General features: G+C 36.5%; 1 protein-coding gene across 2 annotated transcripts in view; it reads left to right on the top strand.

Moving 5' to 3' along the window:
* Xirp2 (xin actin binding repeat containing 2) overlaps positions 1–17849 on the top strand; it is a 69867-nt gene extending 52018 nt beyond the window's left edge. The window contains exons 7-9 of one of the 2 annotated variants that reach the window (XM_048345295.1): positions 233–9569; positions 11698–11815; positions 16029–17849. In XM_048345295.1, coding sequence (XP_048201252.1) covers positions 233–9569; positions 11698–11815; positions 16029–17487 — 10914 coding nt within the window. In that variant the 3' untranslated portion in view covers positions 17488–17849. Of the gene's footprint in view, positions 1–232; positions 9570–11681; positions 11816–16028 lie in introns of both variants that reach the window. The other variant, XM_048345294.1, reaches the window with a different exon arrangement.
* Positions 17850–21759: the final 3910 nt, after the last annotated feature.

Raw genomic sequence — 21759 nt, 5'->3', positions numbered from 1 at the left:
GGGAAATCAGGAGTATGTTTAAATATTAAAATACTGAGCACTGGGGCACTGGACTGTATCAGTATGGATTACTGGAAAGGCAGGAAAGATTGCCTTTCTATATTTCATTTCAGTGTTTTACCTGTTTTTTCCAATGAAGGTATCACAGCAGTCCTGCTTGTGTGAGGGTAGCACCTAGGTGTTGTTTACCACTGTATGCCTCTATAAAACTTTCCTTTTCTTTTCCCTAAAGATCAAAAGTGAACATGAAGCAACTTTTAAACCACCATCAGCTGTGGGTACATCTTCTGCTTCTTTCGTATCAAGTAGCAAGGTGAAGGAAACAGCCTCAACATCTACTGAATGTGGTGTCCCTTTCTCAAATCTGGCACAAGTTAATGCCACACTGTCAGGGAAAATGGAAGAATTCCCTCCTCCCCCACCTCATGTACTTCAAACTCCAATAGATGTGACAGCATTTTCCCAGTCCCCTGAATCCCCCAGCTTTCCAAGCAAACTACCACTCCCTAGAGATTTATATTCCAAACAAAGAAATTTGTATGAATTAAACCGTTTATATAAACACATCCATCCAGAGTTAAGAAAAAACTTAGAGAAAGATTATATCAGTGAGGTTTCTGAAATTGTGTCCAGACAAGCAAACTCAGGGAGCTTAGCCACAGCAGACGTGCAGCAAGCCCGGTATGTTTTTGAAAATACAGATGACAGGTCTCAGAAAGATCTGAATTCAGAAAGAGAATACTTGGAATGGGATGAAATTCTGAAAGGGGAGGTGCAGTCCATACGATGGATCTTTGAGAATCAGCCATTAGATTCTATCCACACTAGTTCTCCAGATCCTGGTGATGTTTCCAACAATACTGCTGACCATGAAATCATCGCTGGTGGTGATGTGAAGTACACTACATGGATGTTTGAAACACAGCCCATAGATACACTGGGCATCCATTCTTCTGTCACAAAAATAAATGCTGAAAAAATTCCTGAACTTGCCAAAGGTGATGTCTACACAGCCAGGTGGATGTTTGAAACAAGGCCATTGGATTCAATGAATAAAATACATCAAAGTCAAGAAGAAAGTACGTTAATGGCTACTAAGGACATAACTGGAGGAGATGTTAAGACTGTGAGATATATGTTTGAAACCCAACATCTGGATCAACTTGGACAGCTTCATTCAGTAGAAGAAGTTAACTTACTGCAACTCAGGTCTGAGCTCAAAGAAATTAAAGGGAATGTTAAGAGAAGTATCAAATGTTTTGAAACCCAACCATTATATGTTATTAGAGATGATTTTGGTCAGATGCTAGAGATTAAAACCGTTCACAGAGAAGATATTGAAAAGGGTGATGTAAGAACAGCACGCTGGATGTTTGAGACACTGCCCTTAGACACAATTAACAAGGAGATCACAGAAATTAAAGTTGTCCGAGGAATATCTATGGAAGAAAATGTCAAAGGTGGAGTGAGTAGGGCAAAGTGGTTATTTGAAACTCAACCTTTGGAGAAAATCAAAGAAGAGTCAGAAGAGGTCATCACTGAAAAGGAAAAAATAATAGGTACAGATGTGTCACAGAAGTGTTGGATGTTTGAAACACAGCCACTAGACATTCTAAAAGAAGTATCTGACGCAGAATCTGGATCACCTGAAGAGATATTAGGGGGTGATGTACAAACTACCAAGCACCTATTTGAAACACTGCCAATAGAGGCTATAAAAGAGAGTGCTGATGTTGGAAAGCTTCAAAAAATCACTGCCTCTGAAGAAGAAAGAGGAGATGTTAGACACCAAAAATGGATTTTTGAGACCCAACCTCTGGAAGAGATCAGAGAAAATAAAAAAGAGTACACACGTACAGTGAAACTTGAAGAAGTTGACAGGGGAGATGTCAGGAAATATGCACACATCTTTGAATCAAACAACTTAGTTAAAGTCAATGCATCACATAAAATAGAAGTGGAAGGAGTCATACAAGGCTCTGTGGAATTGAATAAATCGCTCTTTGAGACTACACCATTATATGCTATTCAAGATCACCTTGGACAATATCATCAAGTAAAGACAGTCCAACAAGAAGAAATATTACGAGGTGATGTAAGAAGCTGCAGATGGCTTTTTGAAACAAGGCCCATTGACCAGTTTGATGAAAGTCTTCATAAGTTTCAGATAATTAGAGGGATATCCGCTCAAGAAATACAGGCCGGAAATGTGAAATCTGCTAAATGGTTGTTTGAAACCCAACCTCTTGATTCAATTAAATATTTTACTAACATAGAAGAAACAGAAAGCAAATCTGAGCAAGTTACAGATACTGTCAAAGGAGATGTGAAGACCTGTAAATGGCTTTTCGAAACCCAGCCAATGGAATCTCTTTATGAAAAGGTTCCTTTAATGACTGACAGTGAGGGAATTCATAAGGGAGATGTCAAAACTTGCACTTGGCTCTTTGAAACTAAGCCACTTGATACCATAAAAGATGACTCTGAAACAAATGTAAGATTGCAAACTGTGAAACAGGAAGATATTCATGGTGGCGATGTTCGTACATCATGTTTTCTTTTTGAGACAGAAAATTTGGACAGCATACAAGGAGAGGAAGGGAAGGAAATCAAGCCCATGGAAATGGATATCCAAGCTGGAGATGTCTCCAGCATGAAGTATAAATTTGAAAATCAATCTTTAGACTCAATAAGTTCCAGTTCCGCAGAAGTTTTGAAAAAAATCAAAACGCTAAAAACTGAAGATATTCAGAAAGGCAATGTTTTAAGTTGTAAGTGGCTGTTTGAAAACCAGCCCATTGATATGATCAAAGAAAGTCAAGAAGGTGATGGGTTGCTTAAGACAGTGGCAGACATACAAGGTGGGGATGTGAGAAAGGGATGCTTTATTTTTGAGACTTATTCTTTAGATGAGATCAAACAAGAATCTGACTATATCAGCACAAAGAAAACAATCACTAACGAAGAAATAAAGGGTAATGTAAAAAATTACAGAATGATGTTTGAAACCCAGCCCCTATATGCGATTCAGGATCAAGAAGGCAGTTATCATGAAGTGACAACTGTGAAAAAAGAAGAGGTAATTCATGGAGATGTCCGGAGAACAAGGTGGCTTTTTGAAACAAAGCCTTTAGACTCAATGAATGAATCAGAAAATGTATATGTTATTAAGTCAGTCACACAAGAAGATATTCTGAAAGGGGATGTTAGTTCTGTCAGATATAGATTTGAAACCAAGCCATTGGATCAGATTTCAGAAGAATCACACAATATTGTGCCTACTGTTGCTAATATTCAAGGTGGCAATGTGAAGTCAAGCAAAGTATTCTTTGAGTCTGAAAATGTTGGTCAGAATAATTATAGAAGAACAGTAAGCGTCAATGAAATACAGAAGGGCAATGTTAAAACTTCCACCTGGTTATTCGAGACTCACACTATAGATGAGCTGAGAGGAGAAGGATCAGAATACAAAAATGTCAAGACAGTCACCCAGGAAGAAATTCAGAATGGTGATGTGAAGCAGGCAGTGTGGCTTTTTGAAAACCAAACTTTGGATTCTATTAAGGAAACAGATGGAAACATCACAAAATTGATCAAGGAAGAAATCCCTCCTTCTGATGTGAAGACAACTACTTGGCTCTTTGAAACCACACCTATGCATGCGTTTAATGAGAAACAGGTTGAAAAGATAGAGATTATTGGCAAGAGCATTAAAGAAACATTAGCAGACCTTTACTCTAAAAAAGTTATTGAGGCTCCTGGAATTATCATTGAAACTGATGAAGTTGGGGATGTCCGAATGGCAAAATACAAGCTAATGAACCAAACATCTCCTGAGATACAGAAAGAAGAGGTTATCAGGGTTGATCTCAGAAACATAATTATGAGTTTACTTTCCCAAACAGACCATACAAAAAAGGAAATAATGGTTAGTGAAGAGGAGAAAGGAAATGTTAACTTGACTAAAACACAGTTATTAAATACATCAACAGAAGTTCATTCTGAAAAGAAAGAGGTAGTGAGAGGTGATGTACAGCAAGCAATAAAAAACCTGTTCTCAGAGGAAAAGTCAGCAAAGAAAGGGATTGTAATTCAAGAAGATGAAAGAGGAGATATTAACATGACTATCTATTGTCTTCTTCATGAAAATACTGATGACACAGTTGAGCGTGAAGAAGTAATAGGAGGTGATGTGAGACATACTATTCATCATCTATTCTCCTCTGCATCAAATAACAAAGTCTCTGAAAGGGCTAAAATCGACGCTTCTGAGAGGGGAAATGTTCAATTTTTCACAACATGCATAGAAACAGGGGCTTTGGATTATCTCAAACAACTCCAGACAGGGTCAGATGAAACATTAACAACTAGGAAAATAGAAGAAGAAGAAGTAATAATTGGTGGTGATGTTGAGGCTACAAAACTGTTACTAAAGAAAAGGCAGTCTCAGGTTGAACGAACTGTTAATGAAACTGACATCATCCCAGGAGATGTCCAGAAAACTGTTAAAGTGTTTATGACAGAGCCTCAGAGTACGGCTGATAAGATACCTAAAGAAGAAATTTTAAAAGGTGATCTGAAATCAACTCTGAATTCCCTCAACCAAGCTATAAATCAGGAAACAATGGCTAAAACTGAACAAATTATCAAAAGTGATATGGCCACACTGAAGTCACTCAGAGAGTCAAGTGACAGAGGGAAAGAATCGAATCAACAGTCCAATGTCATCCCTCAAGACATTGAACAAACTATTCAGTGCCTTGAAAAAGCTACCAATACCAAGACAGAAATCCTGAAAAGGGAAATTATTCGAGATGATCTTGAAATATCACTAAGATCTTTGCAAGAAGCACACAGAGCTTTCAAAAAGGTAAATAAAGAAGCTAAAATGAAAGACAATGTCCAAACTGGAATAGTTGGGTTCTCAGAAGGGAAGAACACAGAGACTCATAAGAGAGACCACAAAAGTGTTCTTCAACCAAGGCCAGGACCATTAGAAACAGCATCTAATTGGCAAGAAGCAGACACTCTCAGTGAAACTACAGGCAAAACTTATCATGGGACTTTAACAAAAGGAACTGACACGAATATTCCACATGCCCCAAAAGGTGCTGTAAAGATTGTCATAGATCGTGAACAAAACAATCATGCTCTTGAGAAAAGCCTTAGAAGAATAGCTAATTCACAATGCAAAACTATTGCAAATGTGTTGGAAACAGGTGATGAAATAGGTGTCTGGAATGAGAGCACTGAACAGCAGCTTAGCAATGAACCAATAAGCAAACAATTAACCTCATCTATGCCAAGGAAGGTAAATAAAAAATCTGTGGAATCAGAGACTATGAGAAACCTCAAAATGGATGATGTCTTTAACTCCACCCAATGTATTGGTAAAACACTTGGAACACAACACATTCAAAACTGCAAAATGAAGTATAACCATCAAAAGACTGAGGATTCCTATGCAAGGGCTCCTGAAAGTACCCCAAATGCTGAATTACTGATAGAGACTGAAAATTGCTCATGTAGTCCTACCCAGCATCCAGTCAACCAGCCAGTTGGAGAAAAATATGAGGTGACAAGAGACTTTCAGAACGAAACTCTGTTCAAGCAAGAAATTCAATATTCTAATACAGATACAAAGAAAAATAACATGAACCTTCAACCTTTGCCTGTAGATCAAGACATAGCCAATGTAACAGAAGTGAAAACTGACAGGAAATATCACAATAAATTCAAGGCATCTGACAAAAAACACAAAACCAATGTCCAAATGGAAAGTCAGGATTTTTTAATGAAGACAAATACTTCCAAAGAGTTAAAAATGGCAATGGAAAGGTCTTTTAATCCAATCAACCTTAACCCTGAAAATAATGTAAAAGAAAGTGAGGGCTCCCTACCGCCTCCATCTCCACCTCCTCCTCCACCTTCCAATGCATCATCTGAAATTGAATTTCCTCTTCCTCCTCCACCTCCTTTAATGCTATTGCACGAAAAAAATGAGTTTCCTCCCTCACTATCCACAGAGAAGATAAGACCTGATTTTGAATGCTTCCCTGGTCTGCCTCCTCCTCCACCACCAGTAAGCGAGAAATCTGAAAGAGAATGTCTATCAATGTTTCCTCCCTCTCCCCCTTCCCCAACTCCATCTCAATCAGCACATCCTTTTTCCAACTCTGTTCCAGAAAAACACAGTGAAGCAGTCATGCATCAATATTCCCAAAAAGAAGCCTCAAGTTCTCAGCAAATTCATTCTCAGGATAAAATGACCAGGAGAAAGTCACCACCACCCACCTTGCCCAAACCCAAGCTATCCAAGCAACTTGAAGAAAAAATGATCTATCTTTCCTCAAAAGTTGAATCAGAAAGTTCCATGTCTGATACGCAAAGCAAAACTACTCTCTCAGAGGATCAGGAACAAAAAATGATGGCAACTGGCTGGGAACACCGAGAGACAAATGAGGAGATAATCAGAAAGACTCTTGATGAAAGAAAAGACCTACCTATTGACTCTGTAAAGTCTCTCTTACAGTCAGCTCAAACATCTTCAGCTGTCAAAGGAAAACAGACAGCACCTCTCATAAAATCCCACTCATTTCCATCGCGTTCAGAACAACAAAGTCCAAAACCTTACATGAGAAAATTTAAGACACCTTTAATGATTGCAGAAGAAAAATACAGACAACAAAGGAATGAGCTTGAAAAGCAGAGAAAGGAGTGTTCTCATTACAACACTGTCAAAGCAGAAAGCCAAAATCAAAGCATATCTGAGTTGGAAAAGGAAATGCTGATAAAAATGACAAACAAAGAGGACTCTCTAGCTAGAATGGATGCAGAGTTCCCTATGGCTAGACTCAACCCAGATTCTGAAAGCAATGCTGCAGTTCTAGAAGGATGCTCTGACAGCCAGCTCTCCATGACTTCAGCAGTGACAGCTGCTACCAAGAAGCTTCAGGATGTTCTAGCAACCTCAGAAGATAAAAATAACATGAAAAAGGAAATTCTACAGAGCTCAAAGGATATTGTACAATCGAAATTAGCTTGTGAAATTTACCAGGTTCACCAAGAACATCAGGCAGAGCAAACACAACAGGAGAAGTGTCAGGAACAGTTACACTTGTCTCAAAGCAAGGCAGTTTCTCCAAGTTTCAAAGTCAAACCCATTAAGCTTCCAACCCCATTGAATGTAACAGATCTGCAAAGCTATGGAAGTCACATGAAACAATCGGAAGTTGATGCTAAAATGATCACCAAACAACTCTATCAGGAAACTAAGAAAACTGAAATGAGCACAGAACACAAAAATAAGGAATCTGTAGCTGAAATATATCAACTACCTAAGAAGGAGAAACAAGTGACAGTATCAGTGCCTACACACTCTGCAGAGAAAAGTCATGACAGAAACCTGAAGAAAACTGCTGAGAAGACAAACCAATGTAGGCAATCTGTGAAAGAGCAGCTTCTAGGAGGTAAAGAATATAATCAGACACTATCAATGATGAGTTCAAATGAACAGAGATTAATAGATGAAAGAAAACAAATATATTTGAGGAAACAGTCAGAACCAAAGGTAGTACATCAAAAGATGATTGATGCACATCTTGAGTCACAGACTCGGAATTTTCAGCAAACACAAATGCAGACTTCTGAAAGTACAGTTGAACATAAACAATTGTCCCAGACATATAATACACTTCAGGAAACAAAATGTCTCAGAGGAAGGGACACAACAGAGAAACAAGTCTTTTCTGAGACTAAAGATTCAAAACAAGAGATTACACAGAACAAACCTTCATTTTCCTCTGTGAAAGAATCTCAGCAGGAAGATAGAAAAGGTGCCATAAATATATTAGAATTCTTGAGAAAACGTGAAGAAATACAAGAGGTCTTGTCAAGAGTAAAGCATTTTGAAGCAGAACCAAATAAAAATGGCATTAAAATGTTTCAGACCCTGTTAAATAATATGCCAGTGTGGCTGATAAGTGAAGAAAAAAGAGACTATTGGATTCGCATGGCCTTGGAGAATAATTTAGAAAAAATCAAAGAAGAAATAATGCATATTAAAACCCAAGCAGAAGATAGGCTTGTGTACTTTGAAGATTTAATTCAGTCAGCCATGATGACCTCCAAGACAGGAAAGCAGAAAGCAGAAAGACATAAACCAACTACTCTTAATGACACATCATCCAAAGTGCTGAATATTAACGCCAGCTCTCATATAAAGAAGAAACAGGAAGGAAATAAACTAGAAGAAAATACAGCACACCACCTAGTAGAAACTCATCATGAAGCAATTGCTCAAGATCGTGCAAAAATCCATCAGGCAGGAAAGATAGAGAACAGCAAGATTTCTCCTCCCTCTTTAAAAACTCGCCCTCCATCACCCACGTTCATAACAATTGAGTCCACTCGAAGACCAGAAACAACCTCCAAGGAGGAGCTTCATCAGTCCTCGAAAAAGGAGAGCTGTACTGAACCCTCACCAAGAGGACCCCTGATGCAAACACCTAGAACTCACAGAGCAAAAACCTCTCATTCTCCACCCCGGAGTCGCTCTGAACAACTCCTTAAACTCAAAGACACCACTGCAAAGTTATCTAAGGGGACCATCCCAGGTCCTTCGGTGACCCCCGTGCCAATTGTAGAGAGGAGGTCTGAAATCGTCATGTCTCCAGCCACTCTCCGTCGTCAAATTAAGATCGAGAGCCGAGGTGGGGACTCGCCACCGACAATCACAATACCTGTCCACGTAAATCCTGTGGGCAGTGGGTCCTTCAGAGAACCCATGGGAGTGCAGGAGGAAGTGAGGAAAGTAGAGCAAAGGGAGACATATGTACGCAAGAATGGAGTGAATGCCACGGATGGCCCAATGCCGGACAGCCAGAGTTACGACGCGGTGGAGATCATCCGCCGGGTAGAGCAGCCTCATCTGGCAGAACACATCCAGACGTACGAAGCTGCCAGTCGAACAGTCCAGGGGGCTGGAAATTTCCTGAAGGAGCATGAACATGACATGGACAGACGGTTCAGGAAATTTGAGAATGGCCCAGTGTTTGAAGCAAAATCAGAGAAGAGAGTCTATGCCAATGGAGACGCAAGCCATAACATAATGCAAGAGAGTCTTGCGTTTTGTAAGGACGAATTTGGATTGACATCTGTAGGAAATGCTCCTTTTGCAGGCTTTTCTTACAACCTTACTGGAGAGCGTCAGGGAAGGATGTCTGCGAAGCAGCCCAGGCTTTGCTCTGAAACCCGGTGTGTGTGTGAGCACTTACCGGGCGTGGACGCGTTTGAGAGTCAAAGCGTTGGCTCAACAACCACAGCATCCTCGTCGCTTAGGTCAGAAGCAAGCAGGTCTGCCTTTGACTTCAAGCGTGCGCCTCCGACCTATGAAGACGTCATTGCTGGTCACATTTTAGATATCGCTGATTCACCTAAAGCACTCAGGAGGGATTTGCAAAAGACATGGCAGGAGAGCGGGAGAGTTTTTGAAAGCCTGGGATATAAAGCCTCCGATGCATCTACTGTGGAGATGAGGAGCACTTTCCAGGAGTCTGCCTTTATAAGTGGTAAATGAACTTGAAAAGTGGGAAGGGAGATTAACCCATTTTAAGCACCTCGTGGTTTGTGGCTAACAGTGTGTGGAAATAACCAAGTATCATAACCTGAAACTAATGGTCTCCCCTGTACACTAATATCGTCTTCAGTCTGCTTTTTTCCCCCAATGGCATAGTGTGAGGAATAATAAAAAACGATGGTATACATTATTAAGACCTACCTGTCAAGGCAAATGAGGCTTTGCATTGCCTAGCAAATATGTTCATAGTCATTGTGATATATATACATGTATATATCGCATTATCATTTCACTTATTGTTTAAGACAATATTAAGTGATAATTCTTTGGCCTAATATTGATGTATTTTAATGGCATATTTAATTGGTATCTACAATGAATTTAATACAACTTAATAGTAATCCAAGAAAGGGCTCACATGTTTAAGGATTTTTAAGTGATTTGTATCTCTGGTAAAATTGTAGATTTGGAGTAGATATTTTATATATATAATTGGTATTGATTGAGATAGTAGCTTTCTCTCTGCCATATATCTTGTTTCCTGATTTTTTTACCTTTCTAAAAATAAACGAATTTGCAGCTATTTTGACCTTACAGATGAACATAAAAACTTCATACTGAAACTGGGTTAGGTTTGACAGTGTGAAATTTAAATCATAGAATCTTATGACATATGTTTTTAACATTTAAAAAGAGCTTATTTCATTGTATTTTCCTGCTTTTTACAATTAATGAATCTTCATGATAGATGCATTTGACATAATTTATATGCATCCTTAATATAGCCCATTCTGTTAGACATGTTGTGAGAAGTAGTGAGCTTAAAAATGAGAACTGCTGAAATTAATAATGAGGTCTCTCTTATTTGTAACACAGTATCTTGTTTATTGGATAAATATGGTTTCTTAATGGACTGCTTCTGATATAATTAAACAAAGCTGTCTAATTAATTTCAAATGTTCATTTTGTGTTAACATAGTTAAAAATAGAAAATACCAAGAAATATGTTAAATATAGAAATATGTGCCCCCTAGAACCAAATAAGCAAAGAACTACTCTCATTACTCCAGATATAAAGTATATTTATGTTTGTATAAAGGACTGTATGTTTGCTTTTATAGGTAACATATGTGAAAGCTTAATTATTCTCATATGATAACTGTAAGGATGAAAAGGATTATTAAATCATATTTCTGTGTCAGTAGTTAACCACAACACAAGTACTGGTTACTCATGTGACCAACTATTATTTATGAAGATTAACATTTACATGAATGCAGAAGGAATGGATTATATGAAAAGTAGATTTGAGAACTCAAAGAGTCTAAAATCTAAATCCATTTAGATTGATCAAAAAGCTCCCTGAAAATTTTCTCATATATCAGTCTCATTACATACTGCTAAAAGAGTTGTGATCACAAGGTCAAATCTAACTTGATAAGAAAATAATGAAACAAATATACAATGACTTTAGCTTAAAAAATATCTATGTACTTCAGAAAGTTCTATCCAGAATGCTTGAAAACAATGAAAATGTTGGACTAAGTTGTAAAAGCTTGGGGGCAGGGAATATGGCCTAGTGGTAGAGTGCTTGCTTGCAAACGTGAAACCCTGGGTTCAATACCTCAGCAGCACATATATGAAAAAACCAGAACTCGTGCTGTAGAGTGCTAGCCTTGAGCAAAAAGAAACCAGGGATAGTGCTCAGGCCCTGAGTTCAAGCCCCAGGAATGGCAAAATAAGAAATCTTCATTTTCTTCAAATGATAAGGTTTTCTTCAGGGCTCTCCATGCCTGAGTAAAAGGTAATGAGGATGTTTTGCTTATATATATTTACTGAAAAACAAAATTTGGTGTTAGACACAGTTGACACATTAGACTAATTCTGATCACTGTGCCAAATTCTCCAACCTAATGACAGCATTGGCTTTGTTCAAAAAAGCAGTGTGAAGATAATTGTGTTAGGGATTTCTACTTTCTTTGCATGGCCAATGAATGTTTGTTTTGTCATGTCTTTAACATTGTAATTGAGGACAATTATATATATATATATGATATACATATATGTATAATGCATATAAGCCTTTACACATTTTTATTTTTAGAAACTGCCTCTCCAAGACAAGGAAATGTGTATACTTTGTCAAAGGACAGTTTATCCAATGGAGTGCCTAGTAGCAGACAAGCAGAGCTTTCATAAATCCTGCTTCCGATGCCACCATTGCAACAGCAAACTGAGGTAAAAATGTTTTGTGGCCCATGGAACAAGTATTCAAAGATCTTTCAATGTTTACACAACATCATTCCTCTAGGGTGTTGCAGAATTTTCCAGATTTGGCTGCTATCATCAGTTAATACCACCACACTTAGGGATTTGCTCATGCCCTGTTTTCATCACTTAGGTTAGCTGGGCCATTTTTCCTTTTGGAAGTTTGCTTTTCTAATCAAATCAAGTGGTACCCTTTGTTTAAACATAGAAACCACATAGGCAAGAAAACTTCAAAATTATGGAAATATCCAGTATTTTGAAGTTAGCATATTACTCTGAAGTCTGAATTCTAGAGAAAGAATTGGTAATAATTTTCCATTAAGAGCAGATAGTAAATATTTCCAACTTGGTAAGCCAGGCTCTTTCTATCCCTACTCAGTTGCCATTGGTGTTGAAGAACAGACAAAGAAAACAAATGCATGTGCCTATAAATGAATAGACCTAGTTGTGTTTCCAATAAAAGCTTGACTACCATAGCCACTGAAATTTAGAGCTTGCCCATATTAAAACTAAACTATATATAAATTAAAAATGAAATTTGGAATAACAAAGAAACCTTCTTATTCTCTGAAGCAATGAAAGTACCCTGTCAACACAGCTCCAAATGCACAGTTTCCAAAACTCTTGAAGAAAATCCATTTAAACTAATGTGACACTCAGTATAACTGTAACTTGAGATGCTAAAATGGAACTTATTTTCCTGAATCTAATGTGCATCTCTCAAATTATGGCTTTCCTGATTTTAATTGACACTGTCACCATCCTTCATTGTGACATCCTTTCCCTTGGTTTCCATGACAGCAGAGTATAATTTTTTTCTTACCTTCTGAGTGTTCTGTCTAAGGCACCTGTGTGGGTGACTGTCTTGATAATGTGTTAGAATTCTCCAGAATCCTGTTATGGGAATTTATTCTTCTTACTGTTCCTATTCTTTCTATGGAATCCTACCATTCCCAGGACGTAAATTATAATTCATGCTGTAAGGACTGTGAAATCTGTATTCATACCTCACATTTCTCCTCTGTTCATCAAATGTTTACAATTCTTTGACTAGCATATTTTTCCACATAGGATTCTATCCAAGTATGGAAAACATAATATGATTCATCCTCTCTTTACCAAAGTTGCTTATCTGACAGTATAGTCCCCATACCACTGTATCAGTAAGTGACATTAATATTAGCTGAGAGATTAATGCATAAAGTAATCTTTGATTCATTTCTCTTCTTCATTTTCTACATCCAAGGCATAACCAAATCCTGTAATTTTAGGACTCATAATTACTTCTCCAGCTGTGCATATTTCTCCATCTCTGTAGTCTAGCTATTCTTCAAGCATATGTCATTTTCCATGTGGAATAATTCCACACTCTAGATAAGTGGTCTTTGATCTCCAGTATTACCACCAATACCAACAAGCTTTCCCAATGCTGACATCCACATTCTTGAGGTCACTTCTGTGTTTAAAATGTGTAATAGCTTTCCATGTCTAATAAAAAGAATCTAACATTAAAGGTGAATTAAAATGCAATCCAATCCAGGATATGGTTCCTGCTTATCTATTATACCTCTTTCATTCCCACTCAATCTTATTTACATGTTAATTTTCTAGCAGGACAAATGTTTTTCTTTGCCCAAACCATCATTTTTCTATTTCACATATACCTGGTTCCAAATGTTAGATTTGTCCTTACCCCTCTCCAGCTCTATACCAGGCTAATGTCCACTCATTCTTCAGACATCAGTGGGAATCTTATGAGCCATGATAGGCACAGCCTCCTTCCCATGGCTTCTGCAGCATCCCTAGCACTCTCTCTTCATTAAATCAAGCATAATTAGATTTGTTCCCATCATTGTGTTAATGCTTGTCTTCCCAATATCTAGTAAAAACTGACACATACTGAATAGCCAAAATATAAATATTCACTGGTGTTTCAAGAAACATACCTATTGTACAAAATCACAGTCCTAGAATTATTATGAAATGAACATTTTTCAACTGCCACTAAAATTAAGAAATGTAGTTCACCTGGCCATTCCAGAAGCCTATTTTATGTGCTCCATCATAAATACAACCACTTTAGCTTTGTCTGATTGGGGGGAGGGTTGCATGCCAATCTTGGGGTTTGAACCCAAGACCTAGGTGCTCTCATTGAGCTTTCTTTGCTCATGGCTAATGCTCTACCTACTTGAGCCACAGCTTAATTTCCAGCTTATTTTTGGTGGTTAATTGGAGATAAGAGTCTCACAGACTTTCTTACCCAAGATGGATTCAAACCATAATCCTCAGATTGAAGCCTCTTGAATAATAGGATTATAAGCATGAGCCACTTGCACTGGGCTAGACTTATCCATTTAGAAACAAATTTGATATGCCTTTTTGTCTTTTTAAGTATTTATATAGTATATATAAAATATATTTGTTATATATGTTACATGTAATATATAGTATATATTGCATGCAATATATATTATATATGTTTTATACACACACACACACACACACACACACACATATATATATATATATATTTCCCTTCCATTCTGTTTATCTTCAAAATTTATTTGGGATGGTCTCAGGATATTAGACCTGTAGTTGTCAAGAGTTACTGATTTCTCTATCACAGCACTTACTGTATTATTATGGACTTACATCTCTGCAGTTCCAAACTGTTAGATGGATGAGACTCAGGCTTGGTGCTTTCTACCGGATAATGTTGAGAAGAGCAAAGAAAATACATGTTTGCTTATCACTCATTCTGTGATCATAATAAATACTAAGATATAATAACTACATTCACCCTTTGTTGTTTATAAAACGTGTTTTAATTCTGTTAACTTTTTCACATCTTAGGATACTTCTACAGAAAACACCTCCTACTGCTGCTAACTAAATACTCAGTGGTTCACTTGGTATAGGAAAGAAAAGTTGATAAGCTAATGAAATGAAACAGTTAACATTATTAAGATCAAACTGTCTCCCTGGTCAATGAGTGCCTCATTGAATTGTGTCCTTTGTCCTTTTGGCATCAAATTAGTCTCATTCACCCATTCTCTACTTAAATAGTGTGGGTTTTTTTTTCTAATTTTTGAACATGTCTTATTTCCTTTGACGAATTTTACTTAGTGCTTTACCTAGATTTTGCTGTTCATCATTGTAAAACATATTTTTACCAGTTCTTCATGATTTTAAGGCTTTTCTGATTTTGAAGACCTGCCTTTTTTAGTTAAAAACAATAGGATCTCAACAATGACAAGATTTTCGGGATTATTTTCTCTCACTTATCTTGATTCAAACTCTCTTGTTACATCTCCCTTCATTATCCTGTTCTGATTCCCCTCATACATTTCCTCTCTCAGTTTAGTTTTCTGTTCAGAAACTGGACACTAGGGGATCCATTTTAGGAGTTCAACTTCTCCAGGCTTTTTATTCTTTCCTATTATGGTACCTTTGTACTCTACCTACTTCAAATAATAAAGTCTTTGCACTTGTAACAATTCTTCTCTATGATTCTTACTAGAAGTAGTTCTGGTGTTTTGTGACTTCATAATTTTAGACCCATCAGACACCTTTACTCTGCCTTGTGGCTTGTAATCCTGTCACATTTGCTTATCACTTAGTTTTGTTGTCAACATAATCCATGAATTTCAAGTCATACATCTTCTATATCTATATGGGCAGATTCAGAGTTATTCAAAATTGTGCTACCTGCATATAGATGTGTTATTCATTGAACTAAATTTGGTTTTAATTTATCTAGTACTCTATTTTGTTGATCACCCGAAAGAGGGTTGATAAACAGTGACATAAGCAAGTTTACCAAGCCCTTCAAAATCTGGCTAACAAGAAACTTCACAGCATTAAAGATTTTTGAAAACTGCAACACCTTACAAATATTAGAGTTAGCACACATTAAAGTTATAATTGTATAAGGCATGTGCATTCTCCTATAAGATCTATTATGTCAATATGTCATGAACATCATGAAATTATGGCACCTATAAGACATGCATCGTGAAAGATACAGTGGTAACTATTATTGTACAGGAATGTTCAATTGATAAGTTCATTCCTATTGTTACTAAGTGAATTTTAATTTGGCTAAAATAATTAATTTCCTAGTTATTTTGAATCACAATAAGTGTACAAGACATTGTTTAATTATTATTTGTCTTTTTGACAGTTTGGGAAATTATGCATCACTTCATGGACAAATATACTGTAAGCCTCATTTTAAACAGCTTTTTAAATCAAAAGGAAACTATGATGAAGGTTTTGGACATAAACAGCACAAAGAGCGATGGAATTGTAAAAATCAAAGCAGCTTGGTGGGTTTTATGCCCAATGAAGAAGTAAATGCAAATGAAAACACTGCAACAGACACTCTGGTGCTTGATTTTGATCAACATTTAGATGTCGTTGACAAAGATACTTTGCGAAAACCAGAGGAGAGAGGGAAGCTAAAAATCACTTGGCCTCCTTGCAGGGAAATGCCTAAGAAAAACTTTTTCCTGGAAGAAATCAAAAGGAGAAAACCTAAGTGGCCACCTCCAGTGGCCAACTCTGTTTCCTCAGAATTTAAAAGTGAGATACTGCTAGAACATAGCAAACCTATGGAAGACAAAGGAGAAGAACAAGATAAACTTTTCTTACTGCACCCTGACCATGTGTGTCAGATAGAGGATGTCACAGGAATCAAAGAAATGAATGTATGTGAAGCAAGAAATGATGATGAAAAGATAGCAGGAAATAAGGATGTGCAAGATAGTTTCAATGCAGCTGAAGACATGAAGAAGAGAAAAAGTGAAATGGAACTTACAGACAGACATAATGTGGTTGTACAGAGTGAAGAAAAGGAGAAAACTGAGAAAATTAAGAAATCTGAAGATGCAGACTTTTTACAGGTTACTAACACGGATTATGAGGTGGCTCCAGAAATGTATAAAGAGAATATGAATAAGAATAACAATAACAATTACATAGCAGTCTCCTATCTGAACAACTGCAGGAGGAATTCAACTATTTTAGAATTTCCTTATCTACTACCACTGTCAAATCAAGCAAAGTACACTGCATGTGAACATCACATTACAAAGTTAGAAAACACATCTAGAATCTCTCAGTTATTTGGCATATTTGAGTCTGAAAAGACATATCCTAGGAAGGTCCTAGCTATGGCTCTGGAGAAACAGGCTGACAGAGAGACTGCTGGCGGTCCTGAGCTGTCAGCTTCAGATCCAGGCCTCCTGGGGGAAACTTCCACAGTCTCTTCTGAAGCAAACCTCTTCAACCTGAAAGATAACCATTCAAATAACAGAAATTTACGCTTTTTCTTTTCCAACGCTGTGAAAATCACTGGTTTTTCCAAAAAGAGTGAGAACATTTTTGAATGTGATTTGATGGATTCTGTTGATCACCTGAAAAACATGCCTTGTTTGTGTTTGAGAGAACTTGGCAACGATGTCCAACACAGCTGCCGTGGGATAATGGGAGACATCCAGGGTGACGGAAAAAGAGGTTCTGATGCGCTGAACCCTGAACACACACCAGAGTCTGCAGGTCCCAGTGTGGAGGACCAGGCTGGACACCTTTCTGCAGAGGAGCAGATTAAAAGGAACAGATGCTACAGCGACCCAGAGTGAAAGATGTCGGGCCACTTGGGCACCCAGAGGAAAGAATGCTATGAAATAAGATTTGGCTACTTTGATCATCTTTTTTTTTTTGAAGTTGTTGTAAACATACTGTTCACAAATCTCATGTCTTTCACAACGGAATATTCCTTGTATTACAATGCATAATTCTTTGTCTAATTTATTTGCATCTCCTTTTGTTCTGAATGGAATGAAGAGATCAAACACCGTGGCTATGTTTTCTTCTCAAGGGTCACTTATGTTTATCATGGTTTTCATGCTGGAAATCATGGGTGATAGTCTCTACTGTTGATATTAGTCCAAATTCTTACACCTTCTTCATAATTTCTGTGAAAATAAATTTGAATGCCTCCCCCCCGTGTGTAAATCCATATACTTCTGTGGTTTGTCTCATGCTATGTACTGTCAAAATAAGTAGTATGTTTTCTGACATTTTAAAAACATGTACCCTTGCCTGTACACACATGTACAAAAATAATCTTGAGAAAAATTATGAAACCAAAGCCAATTTTCTTTCTTTTATTTTTACTATGTATTTTAAAGATATGAAAGTTATTATGAGTCTTTAAACAGTAACCTGTATTAATCTATCACGGAATAAGTTTATAAACACTTAATGAAAGAAAGACAATTGTCTTCCAAAATAATGTAGAGCCTATAGTAAAAATTAAACGGGAATTAGAAGGCTTTTAGAATTTACTTAAGTAAATTATGCATTACAATTCTATTGCTTACACCAAGGAGTAGACTATTATAAAAATTAAATCACTATCTTGACCATTTTTTAAATATCTTCTGATAAATATTGTATTCTAAAACCATTCTTTTGAAAATTTAGTTTCTGAACTACTACTGCTTTTCCATTTCTTGAAATATATTTGATGATTCTTCAAGAAAAATACATGAATATAAGTCAGTGGTTTTGCATAAAATTGAGAGGAACATGTATGAAACAGACCTTATGCCATATTCTACATAAACACAAACCACTGACTTTCTATAAATATGAACTCAAGTGCAGTGTCAGAAATAATTTCTTGTTAGAAAGTATAACGTATTCCTTCTAGCTAACACATTTTCAACAGATATCTGAGACCTACGTTGTATTAGTTAATTAATGTTGCCATAACAAATTCTCACAGGTTGGATGGCTTTAAAAATAAAAATTCATTTTCTCATAGGTCTGAAAATGAGAATTTCAAGGTCAAGGTGGAAGCACTAGTAGCTCTTTCTGAGGCTGCTCTCTTTGCTTTCACATTGTTATTATTTCATTGAGCTCCTCGCCGTATTTTCCCAATTTTTATGAGGACACCAGTCTTATTAGATTGAGGATCCCCCTATTTCTATTTTTTTTTTTTTTTTTTTTTTTTTTTGGCCAGTCCTGGGCCTTGGACTCTGGGCCTGAGCACTGTCCCTGGCTTCTTCCCGCTCAAGGCTAGCACTCCGCCACTTGAGCCACAGCGCCGCTTCTGGCCGTTTTCTGTATATGTGGTGCTGGGGAATCGAACCTAGGGCCTCGTGTATCCGAGGCAGGCACTCTTGCCACTAGGCTATATCCCCAGCCCGCCCTATTTCTTTATTTAGCCTTTATTACTTCCTTAATTGATATATTTCCAAATACAGTCTCTTTGAATGTTGGGACTTCGACATACAAGTTTATAAGGATTTAAATATTTTTATTTTCTTTAAGAAGTTGTATAATTAGTTGCTATTTCAGACAGCAGTTTAAAAATACAATGATTGTTTATTGGTCACCCATTTAAACATTCTCATGTACTCATCTCACCATACCCCTCTCCATACTTTTCTTAGTTTTTAGGTTATATATTGAATTTTTTTGCCATTTACCAAAGCAATATGTGTGTGTGTGTATGTGTGTGTGTCTGTGTACACTGCAGCTTGATCTGTGTCATACCTTCAATAGCTCCCTCCCCCTTTAAACCTTATTTTTCTTCATTCCATGATATGTGTGTACATATATACATACATATATATGTATATACTTATTGTGCTGGACTTTGACTTCATCTTTCTAAAGAATTATAATACTTGAATTCTCCATAGAACCTATTATATTTCAGTTAATTCATCTATAAACATTTGCTTACTACCAAAGTGATTGCTTATAGATTTGTAGGCACATTACAAATGAAAAAACCCATGCAACCTGTACTTCTCATGCTTCTGGATTGGAAGAATTAACATCATGAAAACACCAATACTGCCCAAACTAATTTACAAATTCAATATGATGCCCATCAAAATCACAACATTCTTTAATGAGATAGAGAAAGCAAACCTAAAATTATATACAAAAACAAAAGACTCACAATAACAAGAGCAATCCTTAGCAGGCAGAACAGTCTTGAAGGAATAACAATACCAAACCTTAAACTCTATTATGGGGTCATAGTAATGAAAACAGCTTGGTAATGGCACAAAAATAGGATGAGGACCAATGGAACAGAAAGCAAGACCCAGAAATGAACCCATAGCCATATTCTCATCTAATATTCAATATGAGAGCCAAAAATATAGGCTGGAAGAAAGACAACTTCTTCAACAAATGGTGCTGGCAAAACTGGATAGGCATGTTCAGAAAATTGAAACTTGATCCCTATATATCAGTTTGCACCAAAATCAATTCAAAGTGGATCAAAGACCTCAATGTAAGGCCAGAAACCATGAAATGTTTACAGGAAAGGGTAGAGAAACCATCAGGGTCCCTGGGCACAGGTCAATAAAATGGAATAAATTATTTACATTAAACTTAAAAGTTTCTTCATGAAAAGTGACATAGCTAACAAGTTAAATAGAAATATCACAGGATGGGAGAAGTTTTTACCAGCTATACATCAGACAATGGCTTAAATTTCAAAGAGCTCAAAAAATTAATTGCACAAAAAATAAATGATCAAAGAAACAACAATTGATATATGGGCTAATTACTTAGAGATTTAGAAGAAGTATGAATGGACAATAGACACATGAGTAAATACTCAACATCTCTAACAATAAAGGAAATACAAATGAAAACAACACCTAAGTTCCACCTCACCCCAGTTAGAATGGGTATAATTAAGAAAACTAACCATAACAAATGCTGGTGAGGATGTGCCCAAAAGGAAACTACTGTATTGTTGGCAGGAATGTAAGCTTTTTCAACCACTTTGGAAAGCATTATGGAGGTTTATCCAAAACAAAAACTAAACATAGAACTACCATATCACCCACCAATTACACTCCTAAGCATTTATCCAACAGAGCACAAACAAGGATCCACTAAAGCCACCATCACAACTAGATTTACTGCAGCATTATTTACCATACCCAAAATATGGAATCTGCCCAGATGCCCCTCAATGTACGAATGTACATATGTGGAATTCTTCTCTTCTCTCAAAAAGAATAGTATTATACCTTTGTAAGGAAATTGGAAGACTTGGTAAAAATTATATTAAGCAAAATAACATATTTTATCAAATATAATCAAATACTGTAAAAATTGGCCAAGAAAATGTTGTGTTATGGATCTGCAACAGCAAGTTTTTAGTTGAAATTGAAGTATTATATTTTGCACTACTCTTAATGTATTCTTAGTGATACAGTATCATTTCTATAATTATTTATGCTAAGATAACACAAAAGTTTCTGTAGGAGAAGTAATTTATAAAAGCCCATGACATTATTTCCTAAAGTATAGTTTCTCTATGTCAGTGATCCTTTTCTAAAAGAGACTCTTGCTTTACAAAAATCCTCTCTTGGGAATCTGCCCACTTAAACTCATTAGCCCAGTATTCTGCTCAATTACATTAAGATGAGCATCCACATAAGCTAATATCTACATCAGGGTGAGGAATAGAAATATTGTTCTTTCTGTTTACTTTTCACTTAAACAACAAAGTTAATTTCTATCCTTCTAATTAGTAATAGCATTTATTATCATTTCTGTCTGAGTTACCTCTCCTGAATGATAAGTACGAGTTTATAAAAAGTCGAATGTGCATTAAAAATCCAAATGTAATTTAATTTAGTAATAGCTTCACTTGCATTATAACAAGATCTTCCATCTAAATAATAAACTTTGGGAAGTAAATATGCAAATAAAAAATTTAGTGAATTTTCTCATTGTTAAAAGAAATATTTTACTTGGCTTTCAAATCACAGTCCAATAAATTAAGTGACTCAAATCAGTAACATGTATTTTCTCATAACTCTGAAGACAGGCAAAGCCTAAAGTCAAGATGTACATTTAAAAATGAA

Source organism: Perognathus longimembris, chromosome 4 (assembly GCF_023159225.1).
Source record: "Perognathus longimembris pacificus isolate PPM17 chromosome 4, ASM2315922v1, whole genome shotgun sequence".
In the NCBI taxonomy this organism is placed as follows: Eukaryota; Metazoa; Chordata; class Mammalia; order Rodentia; family Heteromyidae; genus Perognathus; species Perognathus longimembris.
The sequence above is the reverse complement of the archived record's forward strand: the minus strand, read 5'-3'. Positions and strand labels throughout refer to the sequence as shown.